Source organism: Ailuropoda melanoleuca, chromosome 7 (assembly GCF_002007445.2).
Source record: "Ailuropoda melanoleuca isolate Jingjing chromosome 7, ASM200744v2, whole genome shotgun sequence".
Taxonomy (NCBI): Eukaryota; Metazoa; Chordata; class Mammalia; order Carnivora; family Ursidae; genus Ailuropoda; species Ailuropoda melanoleuca.
In genome coordinates, this window is record NC_048224.1 from 110095436 (window position 1) to 110120922 (window position 25487).

Below are 25487 nucleotides of genomic sequence, written 5' to 3' on the forward strand. Positions count from 1 at the left end.
GATGGAGTTGAATTTCGTTGATGGGTATGTTGTGGGTGAGTAATCATGTTTTAGGTCTATGACAAGTCAAGTGTGAGTGGTCTGTTAGACTTTCAAGTAGAGAATGAATAGGAAGTTACACACACCCATCCAGTGTTTAGTGTATCAGAGATCCTGAGGAATGGGTGGCATTTAAAAAGGCATATATACTAACGTAGGGCTTCCATGCTGGAACAGTTGAAGACAGACTCGCTGGATCTGAAGGTTGGGTGATAATGTAAGCTACTTTAAAAGTCTAGGTAAGAGTTGGCTGTGTTCTGATCTAGGGTGTTGGCAAAAGAAGTGGAAAGAAAAAGACATTGAATAAGAGGACTTGATTACTAACAAAGTAGAGAGAAGGGAGAGGCAAAGGTGAAAAATGGTTCTTAGGTTTCAAATGTAGATGATTGGAAGCAGGTTACACCATTAACAGCCACAAGCAGAAAAGCAGGTTTGGGGACAAGATTGAGTTTGGCTACATCAACAATAACCATGTGTTTAGTGAGTTATAGTTTACAAAATCCTTACTAGATATTATTTCAATTGGTCCTTTTACAACTGAGGTGCCTAGGGGATATCCATGCAGATATTTATTCAACAAGTAATTGGAATTGAGTCAAGGGAGGGCCTGGCCCTGGGCTGTGGATTGGGAGTCATTTGCATAGAGACTAATTGAATTCCTGAGTTAGCTAAGGGCAAGCATGTTATAAAAGAAATGTGGTGATAGCAAACTCTCAGGAGGGTGAAGTTTAAAGGCCCAAGAAGGAGATGTAGAGTTACTTAAATAACTTACTTAAATAAAAGTACAGTCTGTTACAATGAAATAAAATCCAAAGTGCATTATGAAAATGCTATAGGAACTTCCGTAGGAAAGCACATTTTGGGTACCCCACCTTCAAAAGCTCTGTCTCTTTCATTCCTACCTGCTCTCCAGTAATCATACTGGACTACCCCATACCCACTACCCTATTTTCCAGTGCAATTGGCCATCCCGTCTATGTGCCTCGTGTCTAACACCTCACTCTGCTCGTTGGTTCTGCTCTAGGTTGAGCTCTCTGAGAGCTAATCCTCAGTACAGACTCATAACAGGATCATACATTAAGAGACATGCAATCTGCCTTAATAAAACAGAGGGCTGTAGAGGTCGTTCATTTTAACTGGCTGTTAGAAACTAACCAATGGTGCTTTGAGAATGAGTCCAGTGCGGTGGCGGGTGGATTTTAGAGAATCCTTGAGAAGAAGTAACACGTTTATTCATGGTAATGAACTTGAGGAGAAAATATCAGGTAATCATTAAATTATTTAATAAGTGCCCAGAAAAGGCAGCCAAACCTTAAAAGATTATCTTTGGGGGAGATGGAAAAATACAGATGATTCTAGTAAATGTTTCTTTCTGAAGTAATCCTTGTATGCATGGACCACTGCAAATATGAACATTGGATTATTTTTTCAGACTCATGCAGGGCTCATTTAGCCATTTTGTGAAAGAATGCACACTTGAGTTGAGTGCTAGGCTCTTGTTTCTACGTTTTGGAAAAACACCATTTATCTCTGTAGTGCTATTTCTGTGATAATATCACTAAAACGTCTAGGTAGTACAGCAGACATTTAGATGGAATTTCCAAGCAAAAGCCCAACCTTCCAGTTTTAACCCTAAGTCTGGTCACGTGACCCTTGGTTACCATGGGTATTTTTGTCCTAGGAGTAAGTCCATGAGTGATGTCAGCGCAGAGGATATTCAGAACTTGCGTCAGCTGCGTTACGAGGAAATGCAGAAAATAAAATCACAGCTAAAAGAACAAGATCAGAAATGGCAAGATGTGAGTATGTTTTGTATTGGGAGAAGGGAAGACTGGGAGAGTCTACTTATTTGACGCCTCCTCGCTTCTCATAAAAGAAGATCAGTATACTTGAGATGGCTTTCCTGGCTGCAGAATTCAGGTCTACAGAAAATGCGATCAGCTGCTTTTGAAAAGATTCGTATACCTTTTTGGCCTGTTACTGTTGCCTATTTTAAAGGCTGCTGTGAAAAATACAATAGGATATTTATTTTCTAATATTCTCTGAGTTCTCTAAAATGTGAATCTGCTTCCTTACAGCACAGTTAATTCGTTCACTTGCCTTGGTTAGTTGAATTTGGGGTGTGACTATTATTGAAGCTTGTGAAGGGAAAAGACTTAGCTCCAAGTTTAGGGGTGGCAGAGGAGAAGGGGGTCCAGAACAGTCTTGGCATTAGCAGGGAGAGATGAAGGGGTTCTCAGAGTTAATAGAGATTTGGGGAGAAATAAGAAATGTAACTAGTAGTAATATTTTGGCTGGAAAAGTAATTGATATGAATCAAAATGAAATGTTTTCTGACATCGAAGAGAGAAGTTGACTTATATTCAGATGGTTATATGGACACAGACTTAATATTTAGCTTTGTCCCTGCAGGAAAAAAAGCTTGACCTTTTTTGAAAGGGGTAATTGTTACAAACCAAAGGAATGTCTAGAAATACAATAGATAAATTATACAGACCTAACCCAAAGGAGTTTGAGGATAACTTTATGGGAAGAGTAGAGTGTTAGAATGAACAAAAGGGCCAGGGATAGTAAATTTTCATTTTCAAAGAGATTAAAGTCTATGAAATGAAGACCAACCTTCTGCCTTGGCTGCATTTCTCAATTCCAGGGTTTCTTTTCATTGGCAACTAGATTTAATGATGAAGAAACAGTAATTCAATGTCACTTTGCCCAAATACATGGGGTAGTTTGGGTGTGAAAATAAGTATTGAGGGGTTATCTGTTAATGCAGATGAAAACCCATGCTGACTATCCTGTAGGACTAAATGCATACTGCTTTTGATCTTTCGGAAGTGGTTCATACTGGCTTCAGGCTGTTTTTAAACAGGAATGGCCCTCTCGACTCTTAACCAAACTAGTTTAGTCTGAGGCCGAAGATGTGCTTCTCTTTGGACTGGAATGCCACTAGAGGGACTTAGCGTGGCATTTCCCTATATTGGAGACTTAGGAAAGTCTGTACCATCCAAAATGTCTTACACCCTTGAGTGTCACAACCAGCTTAGGCTGCTAAGGCTAATTTAAAAGCAAAATCAGGTTGATTGTCCTGGGGTCACCCAGCTAGATCAGACTTCTGTTCCTGGGAATATGGGAAACAGGTCCGCTTTTCCTATGGGATCTTCCTTATTGCCCTGTTGTTAGGTGGAGTTCACCTGCTTTAAAATCATATACTCAAGCCTGACCTCTCCAGGAAATCCTTTTCAAGCTCTGCCCTCCCCAGCCTGAGGTAGAATTGAGCACTCTCTCTCCTTCAGGCCCCCACCATCCTGTGCTGTCCAGTCACACTCACTGTTGAACTTTTATTTACAAGTCCCTTCCCCTTCAAGACCAAGAGTCCTTGATGGAACCCACATCTTACACATCTGCATGTTTGTGGTCCTCTGCCTCAAAGTAGGGATCCAGCTGGGTGTATGTTAAATGAAAAAGTGAGCGTTTATGCTTCGCCATTACAATCCTATCTCTGTTCCAGTTGTACTAGTGAAATACGACATTTCACACAACAGCCAGGTTATTGGAGTAAGATGAAAATGAATTTGAAACAGTTCCTGATCTTTCTGACCTGGCACCCAATTACAGGCATTTAGCAGACTTTGTGAAATGGGCAGGGAGGCAGGAAAACAGTAATGGGGTCTATCTTATTAGGTCAGGTTTTTTAGACAGACACATGAGATAAAGGTTGGTACAGAAACGCCAGCTATAAAAAGCAAAATTAGGCCACCTTGGCATCGAGTTGGAGTGAATAGTTTCAGCGATGTAATGGTATACGCTGGCGCTCTCTCACTGCTGGAGAGGCTGTGTAGAAATTCAGGTATGCCTGTGCTGATGTGATTTTCTTCTGTCAGGACCTCGCAAAATGGAAAGATCGTCGAAAAAGCTACACTTCAGATCTGCAGAAGAAAAAAGAAGAGAGGGAAGAAATTGAAAAGCAGGCACTTGAGAAGTCCGAGAGAAGCTCTAAGACATTTAAGGAAATGCTACAGGACAGGTAATAAAGCTAAGTGCATCTCACGGTTGGAGTTACCGGTGTTAGAAATCTATATTTTATGTAAGGGCAGGATACCAATATTAAACCATAGGCAAATAAGTATGAAACAGTCAGGATTTTGCTCTGCAATGAGAAAGCAAAGTATTGCTGTAATAAAGAGTGACTTAGATTAACAGAAGAAATGGGTGCTTAATATAGGTATGCATTCTTTCTTGATTTTTACATTGTATACTCAAGGGCAGTATTGGTGGTATTGGCCATTATTGGTGCAGAAAATAAACCACCTTTTCCTTTTAAAATGAATTTAGGAATGGAATGGCCAAATAAAACCAGCTCCCACTCATCTAAATTGTGTAAAATATCAAGTTCCTTTTCATGTTTTAGTGGTACGATTAAAATTCTGTTTTAGAGGAGGACAATATGAGCATAAATGTAAGGGGTTTATTTTTGGCATTGCAACATAACAGGATAAAGGTCCAATTTAAACTTTCCTGTAGAGCAGTTACTATGAGAAACTTTGGAATATTTATAGGTCAGGGGGAAGGCAAATATGCTTTAAGGATAATGTCAAAAAGGAAGCGTGCTGTCAGGTGAAGTTAAACAAAGCTCCTTTGTGCCCTAGAAGCAAATGGTAAACACAGTTTCATTCACTTACGAGGTATTCCCTACTAAATGGTAGTGGCGAGGATGTGTCATGGACTTCTCTTTAATCTGTAGTAATTGTCCATGCAAGTTCTCTCAGGCTGTATGAAATCATATACTAACTTGATTTTAACTGAACTCTGAGTCTTTTGTTTTTACTAAATTATTGAAAATTGTACCCAGGAAATAAAGCTCACAACCCTGTAAAGGAATCCACATCTTTGGAAGGTTCAAATTGGTTGTCAGACAATCAGTTTTATTTACAGTGCGCTAATTTTGGAAGATTGATAAACTTGTAGGTAAAACTCTGTGAACGTGCTCTTATTAAAATATCCTCATTTTCTTATTAACATCTCTTTACAATTAAAAAATCCCTCTGAAGTATTTGAGAGCCTGTTTTAAAAAAAAAAAGACTCAAGTTCCTACAAACTTTTAGTGTGGTACTAAAAAAAATACATGTATTTATCCTCCTATTCTGTTAATAACATGCTGGTTATTGTGTGAAGTCATTAGCCTTTTTATTCTTAGTCCATTTTATGTCACTGCTCAAGTAACCATCCCCTCTCCACCCCTGTGTGTCACATGCGTCACTTGGTGCTTATGGTGTGCTTTTTCCTGCTAAGGGAATCCCGAGGTCAAATGTCCACGGTTACATCCAGGAGGAGGTTGCATTCTTCTGATGATGTGTTGAATGAAGAGATGCTTTCCCCTACACTGACTACGTCAGAAGCAAGTTACCAGAGTGAGAGAGTAGAAGAGAAGGGAACAGTGTACTCTACAGAAATTCCTAAACAAGATTCCACGACTTTTGCAAAAAGAGAGGATGCGGTCACTGCTGACCTTCAGCTTCCTTCTAAAAGCTCCATGGAAGAACAGCTCCCAGACTCTTTGTCTTCTCAGCATTCACTGACGACACAAACAGAGTCGACTCGAGTTTCAGCCTCTCTCCCCAGAAGTTACCAGAAAACTGATACAGCCAGGTTAACATCTGTGGTCACACCGAGACCTTTTGGCTCTCAGGCCAGGGGAATCTCATCACTCCCAAGATCCTACACGGTAAAAAATGTGTTCCCACTTCATTCAATCTGTTCTCAAGAGCTAAGTGTCGGGGAACTTGCGTAGAAGTTTGAGTTATCTCTACTTGATGTAGAAAATGTGCATAACTTGCATATGGGGCCATTTTGTTTCAACCGATTTAGATTCAATAGACATTTAATGTTTATAACAACTCTGTGGAACTGATTAAACTTTATAAATTCAGTGAAAGTAAGGCCTGATACATTTTAAAGAATGAATAAGCTGCTTTCTAAGGCAGAGCATTTTTTATTGTTAAAAAATATAACTTTTGTGAAGTATTAGGCTGAACATGAAGATGTTAGTAGTTCTTTTTGACCTACAAAACAGCAATTTCGCATGGGTTAGCCGTATGTACAGCATTCTATTTTTCTCTGATTACCTGCTTTACTAGAACTTGATATGCCTGAATGTGGTTATTAAAATGTATCTCATGGTTCTATGTGTATTAGAATTGTTAAGAATATAGAGAATGGAATCATTAGCCCCGAGAATGTAGCAGTATTGCATAACCAAAAGTGGGTGTATTAATTTTAATTATGTAAGAGGAAGCAGCATAGTGTTCAGATCAATGTTCAGGTTCCTTTTACCTCTGCCAATATAGTGTTGTAAAGTCTAAGGAAAAACCTGAAAAGATATTCACGGTAAGGAAAACCTGTCTAAACTAGCCAGGAAAGTCCTCATCATTATAGCAAGTAAAATAGAGAAAAATTGGCAGCATAAACAAATAAAAAATCAAATGTATATGACTCATTAGTAACAGTCAAAGGACAACTTATAGACTCAGAAAAATATTAGTAAAATGAATTCTATATGTAGAGTTAATATCACTAGGATTTAACATTCTCCTGCAAATTGGCAAGAAGAAAGACAAGCAGTAGAATAATGGATATAGAGATGAGTAGCCAGTTTAAGGAAGAGGGATTCAAATGGTTGACAACATGAAACACATTGAAGCATGTTCAGCCTCATGAGAGCAAGAATGAGCTGTACAGCTTTTTACACATGCGATTGACAAAGATTTAAAACGTTGAAAATGTCTAGTGTTGGCAGGGATGCAGAGAAGTAGCCGTTCCTCTGCATTCTGTTGGGAGTGCACTGCTACAATATTTTTGAGAGGATAAGTGTATATAAAATTTTTATATTACATTTATTTTTTTATATTACATGTATTATATATATTAAATATTCTTTGGTCCAGTGAGTCTACTTTTGAGAATCTATAAAAATAAATATCCCAATTATAAAAATATGTAGGTACTTGTTGCAATGCTTTTGGAAGTTACAGAAAACTTGAAACAACACTGAATGCATAGCAAATGAATAAATTGTAGATACCCATATTATGGAGCATTTGGCAATTAAAAGACTAGTCTAGAGATCTGTCTATTGACCTATCAGGGTGATGTAAATGAGCAAAGCCAGTTTCAGCAGTCTGTCTATAATATCAAAACTTTGTAGTGGGAGGAGGATTTTTTTTTTTTTAACATATGTGCCTATCTGTTACATGAAAGAATGTGCTCCAAGCTTTTAGCCGTAGTTGCTGTGGGAGGTATGTTACTTTGATAGTTGTAAAGTATCTAATGTATATGTTTTTTAAACAGAAATCTAACAATACCAAGCTTGACATGATGTTTCCTTTTTAGATGGATGATGCTTGGAAGTATAATGGAGGTGTAGAAGACGCTAGGAGAACCCACAGCAGTTTGGTCAGCACCTCTGTGCAAAAACTTGACATAGGCCAGCTTGTTTCCAGCAAGTCCAGCGAGAGAGAGAGAGCAGCGCTGGGAGAAGGTGTGATGGGGCTGCCGTCTCCTACATCCTCCTTCTCATCACTTTCCCTGGACCAGGCCGCCACGTCCAAAGCCACACTGTCTTCAACATCTGGCCCTGATTTAACGTCTGAGTTTGGAGAAGGGGGAGGCTCACCGCAAGCAGAGGTCTCAAGATCACAGGTGAATTTGGGAAGGCTGTCTATCACGCACTGCTCAGAAACATAAGTATTGAAATCTAGAAACCATGCTTCTAACCTCTAGGTGTTATTATCTGGGCTGAAAATGTAGAAAACAATATTGCATTTTATTTTTAGCACATCTTCGAAGAAGTAGGCCTCTTCCACCTTTGCACTTATGGATCCAGATAACCCTTGTGATGTGTGTGTATTGAGGCTTTTTGGACCGATCTCTTTAGGGTTGTTTTTTCTCTCTACTCCTCAAGTCAGCGACTGTTGCCTTATACTTCTAGTGGTCAGCAGCCCCTGGTTCAGGTGTAGGGGTCACTTGGGAGATTATAGATTCAGGTCTAACAGGTAAGTGAGTAATAAAAGCCCCTTCTCAAGGAGATTAACTGACCACAAGGGGAAATTGGTACACAGGCTAGGTGCTGGCCTCTAAGGACATGGCATTTCTTGTCCTATCATATTAACCTTCTCGTGACTTTTATTTATTTATTTGAGAGAGAGAGATTGAGTGCGTGAGCAATCAAGTGGGGGGAGGGGCAAAGGGAGACAGGAGAGAGAGAATCTTTCAAGCCGACTCCCCGCCCAGCACAGAGAGCCCTACTCAGGGACGGATCCCGGGACCCATGAGATCATGACCTGAGCCAAAACCGAAAGTTAGACGCTTAACGGACTGAGCCATCCAGGCACTGCAACCTTCTCGTGACTTTTTTTTTTTTTAATGTTTTTTTATTATATTATGTTAGTCACCATACATTACATCCCCGGTTTCCGATATAAAGTTCGATGATTCATTAGTTGCGTATAACACTCAGTGCACCATGCAATACGTGCCCTCCTTACTACCCATCACCAGTCTATCCCATTCCCGTGACTTTTAATACTAATTTAGAAAGTCTACAATTTTGTGCTGTTTCTTATATCTTAATGGGAATATTGAAGCTTCGTTACAGTATGACAGTTATGTTCCTTAATGTTTGGAATCTGAACTAAGTATATCCTCAGATGAAGAATGACTGGGGGTCATTTGTAGTTTTTCCTACTTAAAAACACTGTAGATAGCTTTTAGGAGAATTGCTAGGTGATGAATGTAGTATATTTTATATGTAAGCTGAAAGTCATTGGTTGTCTAGAGAACAGAAAACTTTTCTTAAAAAAAAACCCCAAAAAACAAAAACACCTTTGTTAGGCAGTTTGATAGCCATATGGACCCCTTAGCATAGAGGCGCTTTTGTGGTTCTGTGGCTTAGTCACGCATTCTCTGCTGCCTTACCAGGGTATGTGTGTTTTCCAAGGCACAGCCCCAAGTGTATAACTTGGCCTAAATTATATTAACGAAATAACTATGTGCACTAAGTTAATATGGCATATTTACCACAGAAAAACTTTACAAGTTTTAGGTTTGTTTTTGTTTTTGTTTTTTTCCTGATTATGAAGTACTTTGTGTTGAGAAAATTTGGGAATGCAGGAAAGTATGTATGATAAAAATGATTGGTACTCCCGTCTTTTAGAGATAACCTTTGTTAACATGTAGGTATATTTCTTTGTTGTTCCCATGCATATTTACAAACATATATCTAAAAATAGTCTCTTCATCTTGCTAAAATCATTAGCTATAATTTTTTTCACTTTGTTTTTAAGGAATTAGAAACCTGTAATTAGCATCATAAGTTTCAGTGGATGAGAACAATAGCCCATGGTATACTTGGAGAACCTAAGGTCCAGGGGTGAATAATAAAAGTCGAAGCAAGGTGTCTTTTGTTTTTATGGGCTTGCGTGTTTGCTTTCACGTTTTCACATAGCAAACCCAACAGGACAGCCTTATTAAGGTACCTGCTACTAGGTGGTAAAGTGCCCTCAGGGCACCGGCTAAGTAGCCGCCTCCACGGATTAAGAAAAAGAGGCTAAGTGTGGTGTTGGGTGTGTTCCAGGTCGTGGCAGTTCGGGGAACCTGAATTAACATGGCTTGGCTTCGGTTTCATCATTAATGGATTTATGCTCCTTTGTCTCCAAACTTGAAATGGTATCCTACCATGCAAAATTAGGCTTTGCCGAGGCGAGTATGTATGTATCACACGGTGACGTGCCCGTCTCCGAGCTGCCGGTGTGTCCACTCCCACGCTGTGGGCAGCACACTTGCCCAGGTAGCATCACCCGCTCTGATCGCTGAGAAGGAGCTTACTGCCTCGGGAACAGGGCCGTGAATGTACAAGACAACCTATGATGGATAAGTCAAGGGTGTTGGTAATGCTCTTCCAAGCGTTTGTCCAAACTCTGTAATTCTAGGTGTTCAGAGAATAGAAGAATAAAAAGTAGCGTGTGGGTGAACATCTAGATGTTTTGGGAGCTTTGTAAGTGTTCTTCGGGTCTCCTTTCTCCTTCTTACCTCACACTTTCACCAGTAAGATCCTTTCATTTCCTCCTCCAGAATCACCCATGGTGGTCTTCTCTCTGTCCCTGCTTCCACGAGCCTAATTCTCAGGCCCTTTCCCCATCAGCGCGAACGCTTTGAAAATTGCCGTCTGTGTCTGTGCATTCTCTGCGAGCCTGGTGTTAGACTGACTTGCATGATGCCGGGCTGCTCTTGGTAATTTCTCTGCTCCAGGGCCTCCAGCGGCACTCTGTGGACTGTTCAGTCAAGTTCAAAGCTCTCAGGGGAGCACTCTGGCCCCTCTGCACTGGTCCCAGTCTCCCTTTGTAGTGCAGTAACGGCTGCTTATTTGCCATGTGCCAACCTGGCTTCTCGGGCTATTTCTTAGGCCTCAGGGACCCTTGCCTCCCTGTTCTGCTGTTGTGGAAACTGAAGCACGAGCGGCCACGTTACTAGTCCAAGGCCATACAGGGTCCTGAGTGGTGGAGTCAGGATTTGTAACCAGGCACTCTGACTCAAAGTCGCCTGCACCACACTGTGTCATGGAAAAAAAGAATTGGAAGTTGGTGACCAAGCCACACAACACTGCTTGCTTTTTCTTAGACACATTGTACACTTTCTTGGACACATCATAGTACTTGGTCTTACTGTTCCCACATTTGAAAATGTTCATTTCACCCCCGTTTGTCTTGTGAAGTCGTCCTGTTCTCTCAAAGTCCAGGAGGGTCACTTGCTTTGTGAATCAAGACCTCTTCTTCCCCTAGTTGGAATTGAACTTTTCAGCCTAGGTGAAAGTTTCATTTGCTGGATTCTTCCTTGTTCCAAATGTTCATCATTTCTCCTTCACTGGTATTCTTCGTACCCTCCACAGCCTTTGCACATAGTTGGCACTTATGTGTTTCCTGACTCGATTTCATTCAAGGCCTTGATCACCAGACTTAAGTCTGAACTTGATCCAACTTGTAATTTAGGTCCTCATGGGCTCTTTAATGTGGGAGTGTTAAGATTTAGGCGTATTTTACCACTCCAAGCACTGTGCTGTTACACAGAATTATTTTAAGGAAATGAAGTCGGGGTCAGAAACTGGTTAGGAGCCTCTCACAGAATTGTGGTCATGAGGTGGTTCATGCCATTAAGAAGGGAAGCTTAATGAAGGAAAGAACTTAATATAACCTCATTTAAAATCAGCCCACAGAAATTTCTTTCCCATCTCCACTGCCCAGGTGGGGTTTCATTCCTTTCCACTCCCTTTTCTCCCCAACTTCTCTTCTGATACTGCTTCTTTTCCTGCCTCTTTTTCTGATCCAGGCTGCCAGGGCAATCGCAGGGGTGACCCCAAGGCAAGGGGAGAGTATGACCCCAGAGCTCTTCATCCTCCTCCATCTGCCTCACAGATGTGTCTTTGATTATTTTCCCCTGATTGTTCTCATCAACAGGGTTTTGTTACCTTTTCCGTCTTGTCAGAGCCCTCTTCTCTCAAACTCCATCCAAATTCCCATTTCAGAACCTCTGCCCCAGATTTTTTAAAGCGCTACCCAGAAGCTAGATGATACAGATGGGAGGAAGGAAGCTTTTCACATGTTTACTTCTCAATCACCAAGCCTGCGATGGTGCCCCTTTTGAAGAGCACCCAGGACTAACTGTATCACGGCTTCCTCTCATGCACTGTACTGGTCACCTTCTCTAGACCCTGCTGTCCGGGAGGGCAGGAAGCAAGCCTGTCCAGATCACTGGTAGCACAGTACCTGGATCTGAAAGTATTCCTTGAATGCTGTGTTCTATTGGCTTTAGAGCTAGGTAGGTATGTGAGCATTAAACAGGACTCTCTTTAGCTGACCTGGAAACTGCTTAACCAGCATATATATCATATGTAACATTGTTTCCATCCGGAACAGAAAGTAATTACCGGGCAGCAACCAAGTTCCTTGGCACCTCTTAAGTGTTTCACTTAATCCTCCCAATAACCTTTCAGAGTAGGTGGTGTTATCCCCACGTTTACGAGTGAAATACTTGAGATTTGAAAGTTACATAACTTGCCCTGGGCTGGTTAAGTGCTTAGGCCACAACTGTAATTTCTCTGACCCTAATTTTTTGAAAATATAACAAACTCCAATTTGAGAACTGCCTTATGTTAAGTCTCCAAATGTTGACTTAACTTTGCTTTATCGCTAGCATTTTAGAGCCAACAGGGACTGAAATATCTTCTCTTTCATAAAGATAAAATCATTCTTAAAATTGTTTTTGAGGAAAGCTATATAGTTACTGAAACTTACCAGCACTGAATCAGAAATGTGGAATTTCTGAAATGTAGAGTTTGAAATCTACCCAATATGCAGTAAGGAGCTACCAGCAATTTTAAAACAGGGTGCAATAATAATAATTGGCATGTTCTGTGACTAGAATTCTGGCAGTTGTGTAGAAGATGGAGGGAAAGAAGGGCGGGGCCAGGATAGCCAACTCAGAGGTGGCTGAAATAGTTTGAACCATGGCCTCCCCTCTAAACTAAGATGATAACCTAAAGAGCAATGAACAGATGGGATAATTCAGGATAGATTTATAGATGAAGGACTCGAGAGCACTTTAATAATGTGCGGGTGCAGTGGGGGCGGTGTGGGAAGGGAGGAGGAGGAACCCCTGGTGTTGCTAACTCAGGCACCTGGTCAGATGGTGATGTAACTGACCAATATTGAGAAACAAGAGGTCAAAAAGAGTAGGTTTGGGAGGAAGATCCTGAATTTAATTTTGGGTGTATTGGGCTGAGCCAATAACTGAAGACCCAGTAGGGAAGGTGATTCAGGAAAGCTTGTAGTCAAAAAGGTGGGAGACTGGCTCAGGAATGACAAGAAAGTGAGAATGGGAGAGCAAGCAGAGGAGAACATTCATGAAACTGAGAGGTGGCTGGATAGATGGAGGAAAAGAAGGGAGAAAGTGGGATAATGGTTACGTAGAAGACAGTTTCTGAAGGCAAGAAAAGTTGGTGCCTGGTGGGAGGAGAACTGAGACGGATTTGGTAGGAAAGAGATAAAACTTGGAATGGGGTAAGTGATGGGACTAGAAATACCACCTGCCTCTTAGAATGGAGAAGTGGAGAAAGTAGGTTCAGATGTGGCTTTCATGAAGGAAAGTGGCTCCAGGGCCAGAGCAGCACCATGATTGGGGGACCACTCACTTATGTTCTCACCCCACTCACTCCCTGGAAAAATGATGCAAAAGAATCATGTGTACAAAAATCAAAGTTGATCTATTTCCTCTGTTACTTATGACTGTCGAGCCCAAATCTGTATTTAGTGTTTTGTTTAATTTTATCAACTTCAGTAGGCTCCCCTTAAGTCAACACATTTATCTAATTGAAAAATTTGGGGGAAAGTAGCTTTCTGACCTGTTAGTACTTAAGATTGACCCTGTTTTTCATCAGTTCTCATCTTTGGTGATAGGAAGGTCTTAATTCATCAGATGTCCTAAAATTCAATCTTGTCAGTGCTACTCTAGATAGATCATTTTGTTTTTGTCTAAAAAGCTCATTTTTCAGTATATACTTCTGTATAAATTGGATCTAATTTGAGGGAAATTATTTTTAAATGGTGATTTGTTGATAACCATACTTTATCTTTTCTGGCATAGACAACTGGAACCACTTTATCAGTCATCAAGAATCTAGATTTCCCCCAAGAATTTATATTTCTGGTTCTATCCAGTTCAAGCAGTAATTCCCCCATCATCGTCTTCTGAGGCATGGATCCTTCGTAGAATACTTACATGGCATGTATCTTACAGAGATAAATAAGGAAGTAGAAATCTTAACTGAAATCACTGTTGAACAGTTTGTGCTTGACTATAATTATAGATCTGTTCCCCTGCAAGGAGTCTATGGACTGATCTAATTCAAGGACCTAGGATTCCAGAGAGATGCCTGAGGGACTGCCATCAAGGGCAGGCCACGCCATTGAAATTATAGCTTGAAATTGAAATTACAGCTATTCACTCTAATCCCTTCTATGTATTGGTTTGGGAGGGAGGTGGTCTACATAAGATTTTCATTTGAGAATACGGTTTTGCAAAATAAAAAGCTTGCAAATCAATGTCATTATGAGAGGGAAGACCCTGCCAGACCCTGCCAGACTCTGCCATGTGCCTGAGGTCACCTGGTTATTGATAGAAATGGACCTGTAATCGTTCCTGTGGTTCTTTTCTCCTTTGTCTGTCTATAGTCCTAAGGACCCCCACACCTACAGTCTGCCAGGCTGTAGCCACAGGGAGGCTGTCCCCTGTTAACTGTTTCAGAGATGGTTATCTGCTGTTTTATTAATATGGTCAAGTAGAGGTTTATTTCCAAGGCAAGAATATCCCTTTGTGAGACAATTCTCTTGGTCTAATAAAATTGTGAGACTCTTTCATCTATAGCGTAAGCTCATTCTCTTTTATCCTATATTTGGTAGAAAAGGATAATGTTTACTTGCTCTCTCCCACAAAGTGTTCTTTATGTAGTTTGAGACTATTTATTAAAACTCCATCCTGGTTTTTATTCTTCAAGATAAAAAAACATCAATTAGTATCTTGCATATCTAACCCATCATTTGTCCTCTGCCCTTATATAGCAGTAGATACTGTGCTTTACTTGGCTTTAAGTTGAATTGGGGGGGCGGTAAGTGTAGCGAAGATGACCACTTATTTTCATTGAGTCATGTCTAATTTAAGTGTATGGTAGTTTCGGTGAAGGAGAGGAACTAACCACTAATTTTTTCTATTCATAGCCGAGTTTTATTCTGGAGATTGGTGTTCATCAGGCTGATTATTAACATGTTTTCACTACCTGCATCAGGGTTCCTGCTTTTAAACTGCTTTACAAGCTGTCTGGTGAAAACTTTTCTATATTATTAGCTACAGATTTTTCTTAAAATAATTCCATACTCAGCTCTGGAAGAGTCAGTAATTATTTTTTGAGAGCAAGGACCATGCCTAATCCATCTTTATTTCCCAAGTACTAAGCCTTGTGTCTTATGCAGAATAGATGCACAAAAGTATATGTTGACCCGATGAGTAAGTGCGTATTGTTATAGTACTTCTGTGTCCACAGAATATAGTAAGTTCTTGGTTCAGTGCCCTCCTTGCCTTCTTTCTAATTCTTATGTAATATCAGTTTTTCATAGAATAGAGTCACTTGGATTTTAAACTTGTTTGAGAGGTGGAAAAACTTTAGCATAAAGCTTTGTGAATTGAGCAGTTGGCCATAGGTTCGTTTTTAACTGCAACATCGAACTGGAGAATTTGTAGGTCTTTTTTTTTTTTCCCCTGGAAAATAAAGTGGCTTTAAGAACTTCTCCTTTTTAAACGGTAAGTCTAAGTTCTTAATTATTTTGAATCAAAGACTGAAACAAATCAGGGAATTTCAAGTTAAAATTCATGTCTGCTGTTTACCCAACACAAAACACATAAATTATGAAAGGCAATTGAAATTTTCACAGACGTCACATATTTTACAACTTAAAACATTTGTTTTGGAAAACGGCTGCGAGTCTGTGAAACTGAGCATTTGTTGCTGTGGAGTGGAGTGATGGAGGTGGAAATAGAGGTCTATCTGCTGTCCAGGAGGCTTATGTTCTGGGGTTTGTTGGCTGATGTGACTTCAAGGAAATTGTGACTTGTTGCTTAGGATGTCTCAGTAGGGGCCCTCTTGGCATCTGACCCGTGGTTCCTCAGAGATGACATAGCCCTGTGTTTTGCAGTGTGTGTGGCAGCTCTGCCCTCACACCCTGATCTTCATGTGGCAACGGGGCGAACTGCCTTGCCAAAACTTCCGGTACCCGTTAGGGGGTGGTCCCAGTCCTAGATGAGCTCTACACGCAGCTGAGTCGTGTGTTGATGAACGCCTCGAAATTATTCAGCTAAATATGTTAAATGTCAGAGATACTTTTTAATAAGTATAGTGGCATTTTAAAAAACGTTTAAATTTTTTTTTGCATTTCCAAAAATGCTATTGTATTGAAATAAATGATATATATAACATTGTTTAAATTTAAGGTGTACAATATGTTAATTTGAGACATATAGGTATTGTAATACGATTGCCATTGTAGTAATAATTAGCACCTCTATCACTTTATGTAATTATCCTTTCTTTTTAGTGGTTGGAATAATTAAGTTATAGTCTCTTAGCAAGTCGGATTATAATACAGTGTTGTGTGTATTCACTGTACTGTGCATTAGATCGTTAGGGCTTATTTACTAATAGCAAGTTTGTACCACTAAACACCCACAATATGCCTTCTCACTCCTTTCCTGGCTAATAACAAATGGTCTATAAATTAAACCCAATTGTATGGTGGGCAAATGCCCAAGCTTTATTAATGCCCAGCTGATGTAAAATATTAACGTGAAGAAAAACATTTGTTGATGTGAAGGTTTCCCTTGTTTTATCCGAAAAATAATAAACTCATTGATATGTATATAAATGAAGGTTTTACCAAACCCAAGTTAAAAAGATTGATGCTTCTGGTTTATCATGAAATAATTCAAGTGCACCTTGCATATAGCCTCCCTTCTTTCATGGATAGGCTTTCCTCCATGTGGGTGCCAGGGACACCTGATCCCACCGTTTCGTGTTTGTTTTCAGGATCAGTTCAGTGATATGAGAATCAGCATAAACCAGACGCCTGGGAGCGGTCTTGACTTTGGGTTTACAGTAAAATGGGCATTTTCTGGGATCTTCGTTGCATCAGTCGAAGCAGGTAAATCATAGATTTAGCTCTACTCAACTTTCTTCCCCTTGTAATCCTATGCTGTTCAAAAAACCCTCCAGAAATTCGTTTATGTGAAATAGGAGGAGAAAACACCTGTGAAAAATGCAGCAGGAAAGTGAGGAGATGCGTGTTCTTCCCCGAGACTAATACCATTTCTTCTCCTTGCTTAATTTTGGTTCTGTAGAATCTTAATCTTGTGACCTTTATGGAATTCATTTATCAAAATTTTAGGTTTAATATTTGGAAATACTTCCAAGCAACACTTGACTGAAAATTGGCCATGTTTGTGGTGGATATATATGTGCTGTATAATAGGTGTTTTCTGAGCATCCTAATGTATCTGTTGCCAGTGGGGTCCTCAGGATGTTTCCAGGCTTTGCAAAAGGACTGCCCCTCCCCCATCCAGGGTTCTACCAAGTCCGTCTCAGGAACTCTGAGCAAAATATTACGACAGAACCTAATAAGCTACTGTAGTTAAGAGGAGTTCCTCATTTACATATTTTAGTTATATAAAATTTCATGCTAACTCTGGTTATTTTTTTGAAAATTCAAAAAGACTGTTTAATTAGATAACAGTAAGTGGTAATTGTACGCAGTTTTAAATGGCCTTGCTTTTTTTATCCATTCCAGAGTACATTTGGATTTGGAAGCTCAATTAAAGTACAATATATTTCACATTTTTAATTTAAAAATAATTTAAAATTTTCTTTGTTCTTAGGAAGGTAATAAAGAAATTTTATTGAACAGATAAACTTATTCCTCCTTTATATGTTAATGAAGATACATACTATAGAATAAAAAATGCTTTCAGTGTTTTGTATGTATACTCATATATTTGATAACTTAAAAAATTCATGACTCTGCTCTACCTGAAAAATCTGAGAATGGTTAGTTGAGATTAAGAAGTCATTTTTTTCTGTAAGTAAGCAATGACTAGTAGAACGTAGATTTTTTGTTTGGAATTTTTTGTTATTGGTTGTTTAATTTATTTTGCTGTATGTAGGTAGCCCAGCAGAATTTTCTCAGCTACAGGTAGATGATGAAATTATTGCTATTAACAACACCAAGTTTTCATATAAGGACACAAAGGAGTGGGAGGCAACCATGGCTAATGCTAAAGAAACCGGAAACCTAGTAATGGATATCAGGCGCTATGGAAAGTCTGGTGAGTTGGTTTTACCACTGTCTGCCTTTCTAAATAGGGAACTGGTCTTTGGCAAATGGTTATAACATCTTGCTTCAATAACTTTTTTTCTCTCTCTCTTTTTTTTTTTTTTAAATTTTTTGGCTTTACAATGCTTTGCGGTTATGCTGAGACAAGTCTTGAACAATCCTTCCATGACTATTCTGTTTGAAAACTTTTCACTAGCAGATTTACTGAATTCTACGTTATTGATTGGTCGATTGATATGCTCTACTGGCTCTGAATGTAGCTATTAACGGAAAGCTATTGTAATTGCTTCTGCCTTTGGGAGTCTCATAATAGTTTTGAGTATTAAGAATTACACTATGATTTTACTTTTTCAGCAGCACCATAACTAACTGGTATAAGAGAGAACATGGTAGGTCATATTCCTGTTGTTCATGCTCAAGGAACTTTCAGTATAATTCTATTAGTGTGTTTCTTAGTTGTTGAGGTTAGATGGGGAAGGGCATTAAGCCTCCCCCTACCTGCCAAATTATGATCTCAAAATACGATATTCAGTTTTGGTTTACAGAAAGAGTCAGTGAATTTGCTAGTCTTTTCCTTATTAATATGATCTAACCCTTGTGTTTTCGGAAGGTGATCTGTTGGTCAAAACACCTGCACTCTTTACTTCTTTCACACACTACCTGATTTGTTTGTGTGTCTTCTGTATGTGCATTCAGTAACTTTGTTCTTTCCACTTCACCATTTATGTGTACTCATTTCTTGATCATCATGTGCCAATCAGACTGGGGCAAAGACCAACCTTCCCTGCCATTTACACGGCATAAAACCCTCAATCTCACCAGTATGGCTACCAAAATTATAGGTTCACCCGAAACAAAGTGGATTGATACAACTTCTGGAATTTACAACTCAGACAAATCTTCAAGTCTGTCAATAACAACTGATTTCTCAGAAAGCCTCCAGCATTCTGTAAGTATTTTGAGAAGTGGGAGTATTTGTGTAGAGCAAAGTGTCTGTAGGAATTGTGTGTGGGGGGAAAGAATTTGAACAACTTTGATGCTACGTTAAAAACATTTAGTTGAATAAGGTATTTATTTTATAGTAATAAAAGTAAAATGTATTTTTGACAATCCTAAGGCAGTACTCATTAATAGAGTAATAATTAGGTAACAGTAAAATCAAAAGATCCCATAGTGATACTTTATAGGTATTTCTTACCCGTCTTCATCATTATACCCATTTCTCAGATCTTTGTGGATATGAAGTAGTAATAATGTAAAATTATGTATTGTAGCTTTTCTATGCTTTCTTTAGTCTTCACGGGTAAATTGCACACAATTACTATACTTATTTTAAAACCTCATGGAACATTTTTAGTTCTTGTGTAGATGAATTTGATGGGTAGACTTAGGTGTGTGGTTAAGAGATACTCAATTACATTAATTGATTAAAAAGTATCAAAGCAATAGTTACATTTAAAATTTCAAATAAATGTTTATGTTGACTCCCTAGATATAATTGTTGTTATGCTAAGATTATTCTTTTATCTAATAAGGAGATCCTGTGGCATTGTGTAAGAAAAGTTTAAATGCTGAAGAATCCTATATGCTTGAGTTGCTTACTCATAAATATAAGCTAAGTGAACTAATTATTTGGCACATCGTGTTTCTTGGAAAATTAATGACTGATTGAACTTAAAATCATCCATGCTTATAGACAGATGGTCATTAATCCTTTCACAAGTATTAAAAAATAATTTAAAAAATTTTCTAAGTAAATCGCTATAAGAAACACATTAATATCCTATGAAACTCATCTTGTTAAAATATTTTCACTAATGGGAAATGCATTATTTAAACCCAAAGTCCAATTGGAGAGACTGTTGGTAACTGGCATTTTATCCTTTCCAGAATACTGAATCCAAAGAAATGAATGGAATTCGTGATGAAAGTACTACTTTTGAATCAAGAGGTAAACATCACCATTATAACTATGTTTATAATATAGAAGTCACAGCATTCAAGTTCTGCCATAATAAAAATTAATATCAGTGAGTCAAAGAAAAACTGATCCCACTGCAAGTTGAAACTAAAAGGTTAGCATGCAGATCCAATTGCAGCCAGGTGGAAGGGCGTTCAGTTCCAGGGTTTGAATAGTTCAGAAACTGCAAACAAAGCTTTGGCAGCGTGTCCAGGAGCTTTGAGTGCCTGTGTGTCTAAGTCAAATAAGAAAGACTGGTTTTCCTGAGGCCATTAGCCTTCTTGCTCTGGTATGTTGGCAAAGGGAATCTTAGTTAAATCTGAAACGATGAATGAGGTTTCCTCTCCCCCTTTATTGTAAAAGGGACAAGCTTGTAGGCAGCTAATAGTAACAGAGAAATGGCAATAATAGTCGTTAGTCAAAGGACCCAGTAGTAAGGAAAAACCAGGCGCAGTATCTAGGGAGATCTTGTATTGTGGAATTATCACTCTCTTCCTCCTTTTGTGTCCATCAATCGTTGTCGCCACATGCTATGTGCTACTCCTTAGGCATACAAAATAAATAAGAAAGATCTGGTCCACATAGGCAGAGAAAGAGACCCAAAGAAGAGAGAACTCCTGCTACCATGAAACTAGACTCCCATCCGGCTGGGTTTTCACAGTAGTTAGACGGCTTTGCCTCCGCGTTTGCCAGTTCATAATACATTAGGTCAAAGCCAAACCAAGTTTATAAATTCCCCTTGATTGATGATTTATTTTGGTATTTAATTTCTGATAGTTAGAGGTGACTGCATCTTAACTGATATTGCATTCTTTATCAAAGGAGTTTTTAAAACGAACCTGACTTATTTTTGATTCACGATGTTAAATCCAAGGCATTTAGGTCCTATTTTGCCAGTGACTCAGGCAAAGCAAACAGCTAAGACACCAAACTTGTCATTAGTGACTACAACTATATGCAGGCCTGTCATTTGAGGGTTTTCTTTAGACAAGTAAGCACCAACTAGTAATTTCAAGTAATAATTGCATTTACATTTTATGAATAAACTGAAGTATAAGGATCGTTTACCATAACCTGTGACAGATTTGTAGAAGTCAGAATATTTTTCTTTTCTTCTTTTTTTTTAATCTGACTGAACTCCATTTGCTTAAAGTTAGTGCTTATAAGATGTTAAACTAAGGCAAAATACTTTAGATAGAAGAATATTTTAATTTGGACATTTGTTTTTATTTTATCTTTCTCTGGATGTTAATTTATTTTCTTGTCTTCCTCCCCACTATTTCTCAGTTCACTTTTTACTTAGTACTGCAAAAACTCTTAGTTACAAACAATTCTCCTTGGACTTTTAGATTTTGGATTGATTAACCTAAACAAAACATTTTAGTTTCCATTTCCCCAAAGCTGTGTGACCTAGCACGGAAGTATTTTGGCTTCTATGAAACTGTGATGCTACCTGCTACAATTTATTAATAAAATAATTAGTTCCATTACTAATTTGGATGTAGTACAGACTACTAAAAATATGTGTCTTTGTACATTGAAATAATCCACATATTCTATGGCTATCAGTTTTGTCATTTTACAACTAATGCTTTGGACTAGAAAGGTGTGTCAAATACCATTTAGTTTTCCAATGGTGAGAGATTAAAATGAATGACATGGTATTGATATATTTTTTTTTTGTATTTTTCAACTAGCATCTGAACCTATTTCTTTGAAAAACTTAAAAAGGCGATCACAATTTTTTGAACAAGGTAAACTACCAAGATAACAATTCATGCACTTTCATGGAATTGTTCCCATTCTCCACTCTGTCTTTGTAGTCTTTGGTGCTGGGCGCTAAGCCTTTTCAATTTGGCTGTCATTGTGACCAAGCAACATAACCCATTTCCATTCTTTTCCTAGGGTCATCAGGCTTTTCTTACAGTTCATGGGTCTACCTCTGTGGTAATGGGTCTTTGCGTGTCTTTTGTATACCTCCGAATTTTTTTTTTCTAATTAAAAAAAAGATTGAGATGCTATTAAACACACACGTCTTTCCACTGGGTGGTGACAGTAAGAAATGAGGAACCTCACTTCCGCCTTACTGCTTCCTACAAATTGCATAATACTAGATTACACCAACACAATTGTTGAACTTCTGAAAGCTCTAACTTTTGGTTATGGAAAGTGCTCTTAATCAAGAGCCGAGTTGTTTCTTGCTATTGGAATGATGGCTTTGGAGTATTGGTAGGACTGCCCTGTTGACTCTGAAGTAAATTAAATTTCGGTGCACTTCTGACCACGTGCTCTTTGAGCCTCCCCGTGTTGGTGTAGTCGGTGCGCTGCCATCCGTGCTGTGCATGTGGCATTTCTTCCCCCTTTCACGTCTGTCTGATGCCCTGTCTCATGAGTGCAGTCCGAGCTGTGCTGTGCTATCAAGAACTTAAAAGTAATATCCAACATTTGAGACACAATGGTACAGAGAGCAGTGTGCTGTTGGTGTCTAAATGGTATTGTTTCTTACTTTTAAGATGATCAAAAACCTTTACACATGTGCCTCGTATTTACTGGACTCATAGATTTTTTTTAAGAAAAAAATCTACTAGTCTTTCTTTGGTGAATTACGGTTTCTTTTTGATCATAAATAGGAATAGCTCACGAGCTGTGCATGTATGGGGTCTATTTGTGTCAGTATCCTTAGTGTTTTTGATATTTTTTTTAAATTCCTGTTTTTCTATGGTAATTTAATTGAAACAGTATGATACCCCTAGCTCAAACTGGCTAACATAAGACAATTCCTTTCTTTCTCTAGTCTAATTTTCACTCACTTTTCTTCAACAGGCTAGTTTAGGGAAGAATATTTTCCTAAGTCTCAAAGCAGTTTTCTTTTAAAAAAAAATGTGTAAGTGAATAATTTGACAGGTGAGGTTTCAGGAAAACTAAAAATACTGCATGATAGTGACTTTCCTGAAATTTGCTTACTTGTTTTATTATTCTTGTACTACATACACACACATTCGTGTAGCATGCCCTAAGAATAAAAAGAATATTAGGTCCATAAGTTTACACGTGAAGTTTGAATATCTGTGCTGAGGAAAGGGAAGGATTTCTTGAACACGTTCTTATGGTGTCTTATTTAAGAAAAGTAGCTCATTAGCAAGGAGACCTGGAAACTCTGATTATGGAGCTGTCACGTTGTTATTAAACAGCGGCGAGTAAAAATTTAGATTTGGTAGATGTCATAACATTTGAAATTCTTTTTTCCCCTCTGTTGAGCTCAGCTGTGACATACTACCCAGTGTGTTCGTAAAAGAACCCTGAAACCTCTTCAGAAGACCAGCCATCCAGCTCTAGAACCAGGGGCTAGGGGGTACCTTCGCCATCCGTAGTTTCTCTCTCTCTTTGTTTTAAATGACTTTGACTTTGGAAGATGAGTAACAAACAGATGGAATTGAAGAGAAAAACTGAAATACTGCTGCGGTTTTTTAAAAAGAAACATTGATCTCACTTACTGTACTGGCATAGAAACAGCTAATAAGACTCTCTGAAAATAATTATTTCATAGAAATGAAAAGACTTATATATTTTTTTCCCTTCCTTTTCCACATGCTGCAATACAGGGAGTTCGGATTCTGTGGTTCCTGATGTAAGTAGCATTCGTTTTTGGAATAAATAAGGTGACTTTGATGGGAGTGAATTAGCACATACTAGCGTCTCTTATTTTCGGTTGCGTAAGAATTTATCAAGGGTTAGTCTTTCCAAGTTGAAAAGACCCATTTTGAAACAGAAAGCCAAACCTCTTCTGTTACCGCTTAGGCAAAGGGTGGTATGAATAACTCATGTCAGTGCAAGTGCTTCAGCAGAAGACTGAGTGAAGTAATATGTTCTTCCTTTGTTCGCACATCTTCTCCGCTAACTGGTTTAGCTTCCAGTCCCGACTCTCAGTGCCCCGAGCCGCTGGGCGTGGGATCAAGAGGAGGCGCGGAAGCGGCAGGAGAGGTGGCAGAAGGAGCAGGACCGCCTGCTGCAGGTAGAGCAGAATGATGCGGACCCAGGGGCGCTGGGCTGGCTTTCCCCAGTCAGTGTCAGCCAGCACTGGGAAGCAAATTAAAAAATAATGAAAAGCTAATAACCTCATAATTAACAAATCTTTTGCTAGGCAGCACCTTTTGCATTCATTACATTTTTATTTTGAAGCTTTCCGAGTCCTCCTTTTAAAGTAATTATTTACCCTGTGTATTTTTTAGAATGCGGCATTATGGTTTTCTGGATGTTCTTGTGTGTGACAGGTGTACGGATTGTGAGGATTTTCAACCCCTAGGCTGTGTACTCACTCCATTGCAGAGAAATTCGGTCCCCCTTGCAGTTAGCTAGGGGCTTTAATCAATTACAGCTGTGGTAAAGGGTGGCTATAGATTCAATTCCGAGTATCTACCCTTTCCCGAGACGGCAATTTAATTCGATAGAAGTTATTTTGTACTTTAGGGATGAAAGTCCGATTGGTGAAAATAATATCACCATCTTTAAAGAGTGAGGTGAAGGGTAGAGCTAGCAAAAATGCTGGTGGAAGAGATTCTGTGTAACATCATTAATCTGTTAATTAACTAATATGCCATCTTTCCTTATAGGAAAAATATCAACGTGAGCAGGAGAAACTCAGGGAAGAGTGGCAAAGGGCTAAGCAGGAAGCTGAGAGAGAGAATTACAAGTACTTGAATGAGGTAACGTTGGAATGTGCTGTGTTCTTCTCTGTCTCAGTGAAATTAGCTGAGAAATGGAAGATCCTCTATTTCACCTGGCTTTTGCCACACATCCACTTCTATAAGCTCTTTGAAAAACACCATGAGCTCTGATTTGTCAGAATTTGGCTCTGATGTTTCAACCTTTCTCTTAGTTTCTCTACTGTATCATTAAATGGTTCTATTAATGGACCCTAACTGCATCTTTCTCTTCGTACTTATATTTCACCCACGCGTGGCTTCATTAGTGATAAAACTTTTAACATCATTTCAAGTGGAAACCCTGGCCAACTACAATAAGTCTCTCAAACTAAATATGAATAAGTGAAATTATAGCAGTACACAGTTCGAATGGGTTTCTTTTTCCTTCTGGTCACATAGGAACTGATGGTCCTGAGCTCCAACAGTATTTCTCTGCCCACACGGGAGCCTGCCATTGCCACCTTGGAAGCCTCCTGGGGTGAGGGGTCCAAGTCGTCAGACCGGGAAGGAACCCGGGCAGGAGAGGAGGAGAGGAGACAGCAGCCGAAGGAGGGTGCGGAGGAGGACCAAAGAAAGAAGCTGCAAGAGCAACTCACTCTTGAGAAAGAGAGGAAACTGAAGGAGCAACGGTATCAGGAAGAGCAGGAGCAGAAGCGGCGTCAGGAGGAGGCCCAGGAGCAGAAGCGCCAGGCAGAGAGAGAGAGGGAAACTTCAGTCAAAATATACCAGTATAGAAGGTTTGTCCTACAGCGGAGGGCACTGTTTTATATCTGCTCGCCTTAGTTCAATCCATTCCCCTCTTCAGAG

At 39.2% G+C, this 25487-nt stretch overlaps 1 protein-coding gene across 13 annotated transcripts in view; it reads left to right on the forward strand.

Moving 5' to 3' along the window:
* LMO7 (LIM domain 7) overlaps window positions 1–25487 on the forward strand; it is a 195199-nt gene that overhangs the window by 155264 nt on the left and 14448 nt on the right. For 6 of the 13 annotated variants that reach the window (XM_034665301.1, XM_034665302.1, XM_034665305.1 and 3 more), the window contains 13 exons: window positions 1721–1838; window positions 3921–4063; window positions 5329–5761; window positions 7426–7734; window positions 16718–16832; window positions 17848–18009; window positions 18779–18966; window positions 19908–19968; window positions 21675–21731; window positions 23580–23605; window positions 23885–23989; window positions 24588–24680; window positions 25080–25417. In XM_034665301.1, the coding sequence (XP_034521192.1) occupies window positions 1721–1838; window positions 3921–4063; window positions 5329–5761; window positions 7426–7734; window positions 16718–16832; window positions 17848–18009; window positions 18779–18966; window positions 19908–19968; window positions 21675–21731; window positions 23580–23605; window positions 23885–23989; window positions 24588–24680; window positions 25080–25417 (2148 nt within the window). The remainder of the gene's footprint in view (window positions 1–1720; window positions 1839–3920; window positions 4064–5328; window positions 5762–7425; window positions 7735–16717; window positions 16833–17847; window positions 18010–18778; window positions 18967–19907; window positions 19969–21674; window positions 21732–23579; window positions 23606–23884; window positions 23990–24587; window positions 24681–25079; window positions 25418–25487) is intronic. The other 7 variants (XM_034665311.1, XM_034665307.1, XM_011234334.3 and 4 more) reach the window with 4 other exon arrangements.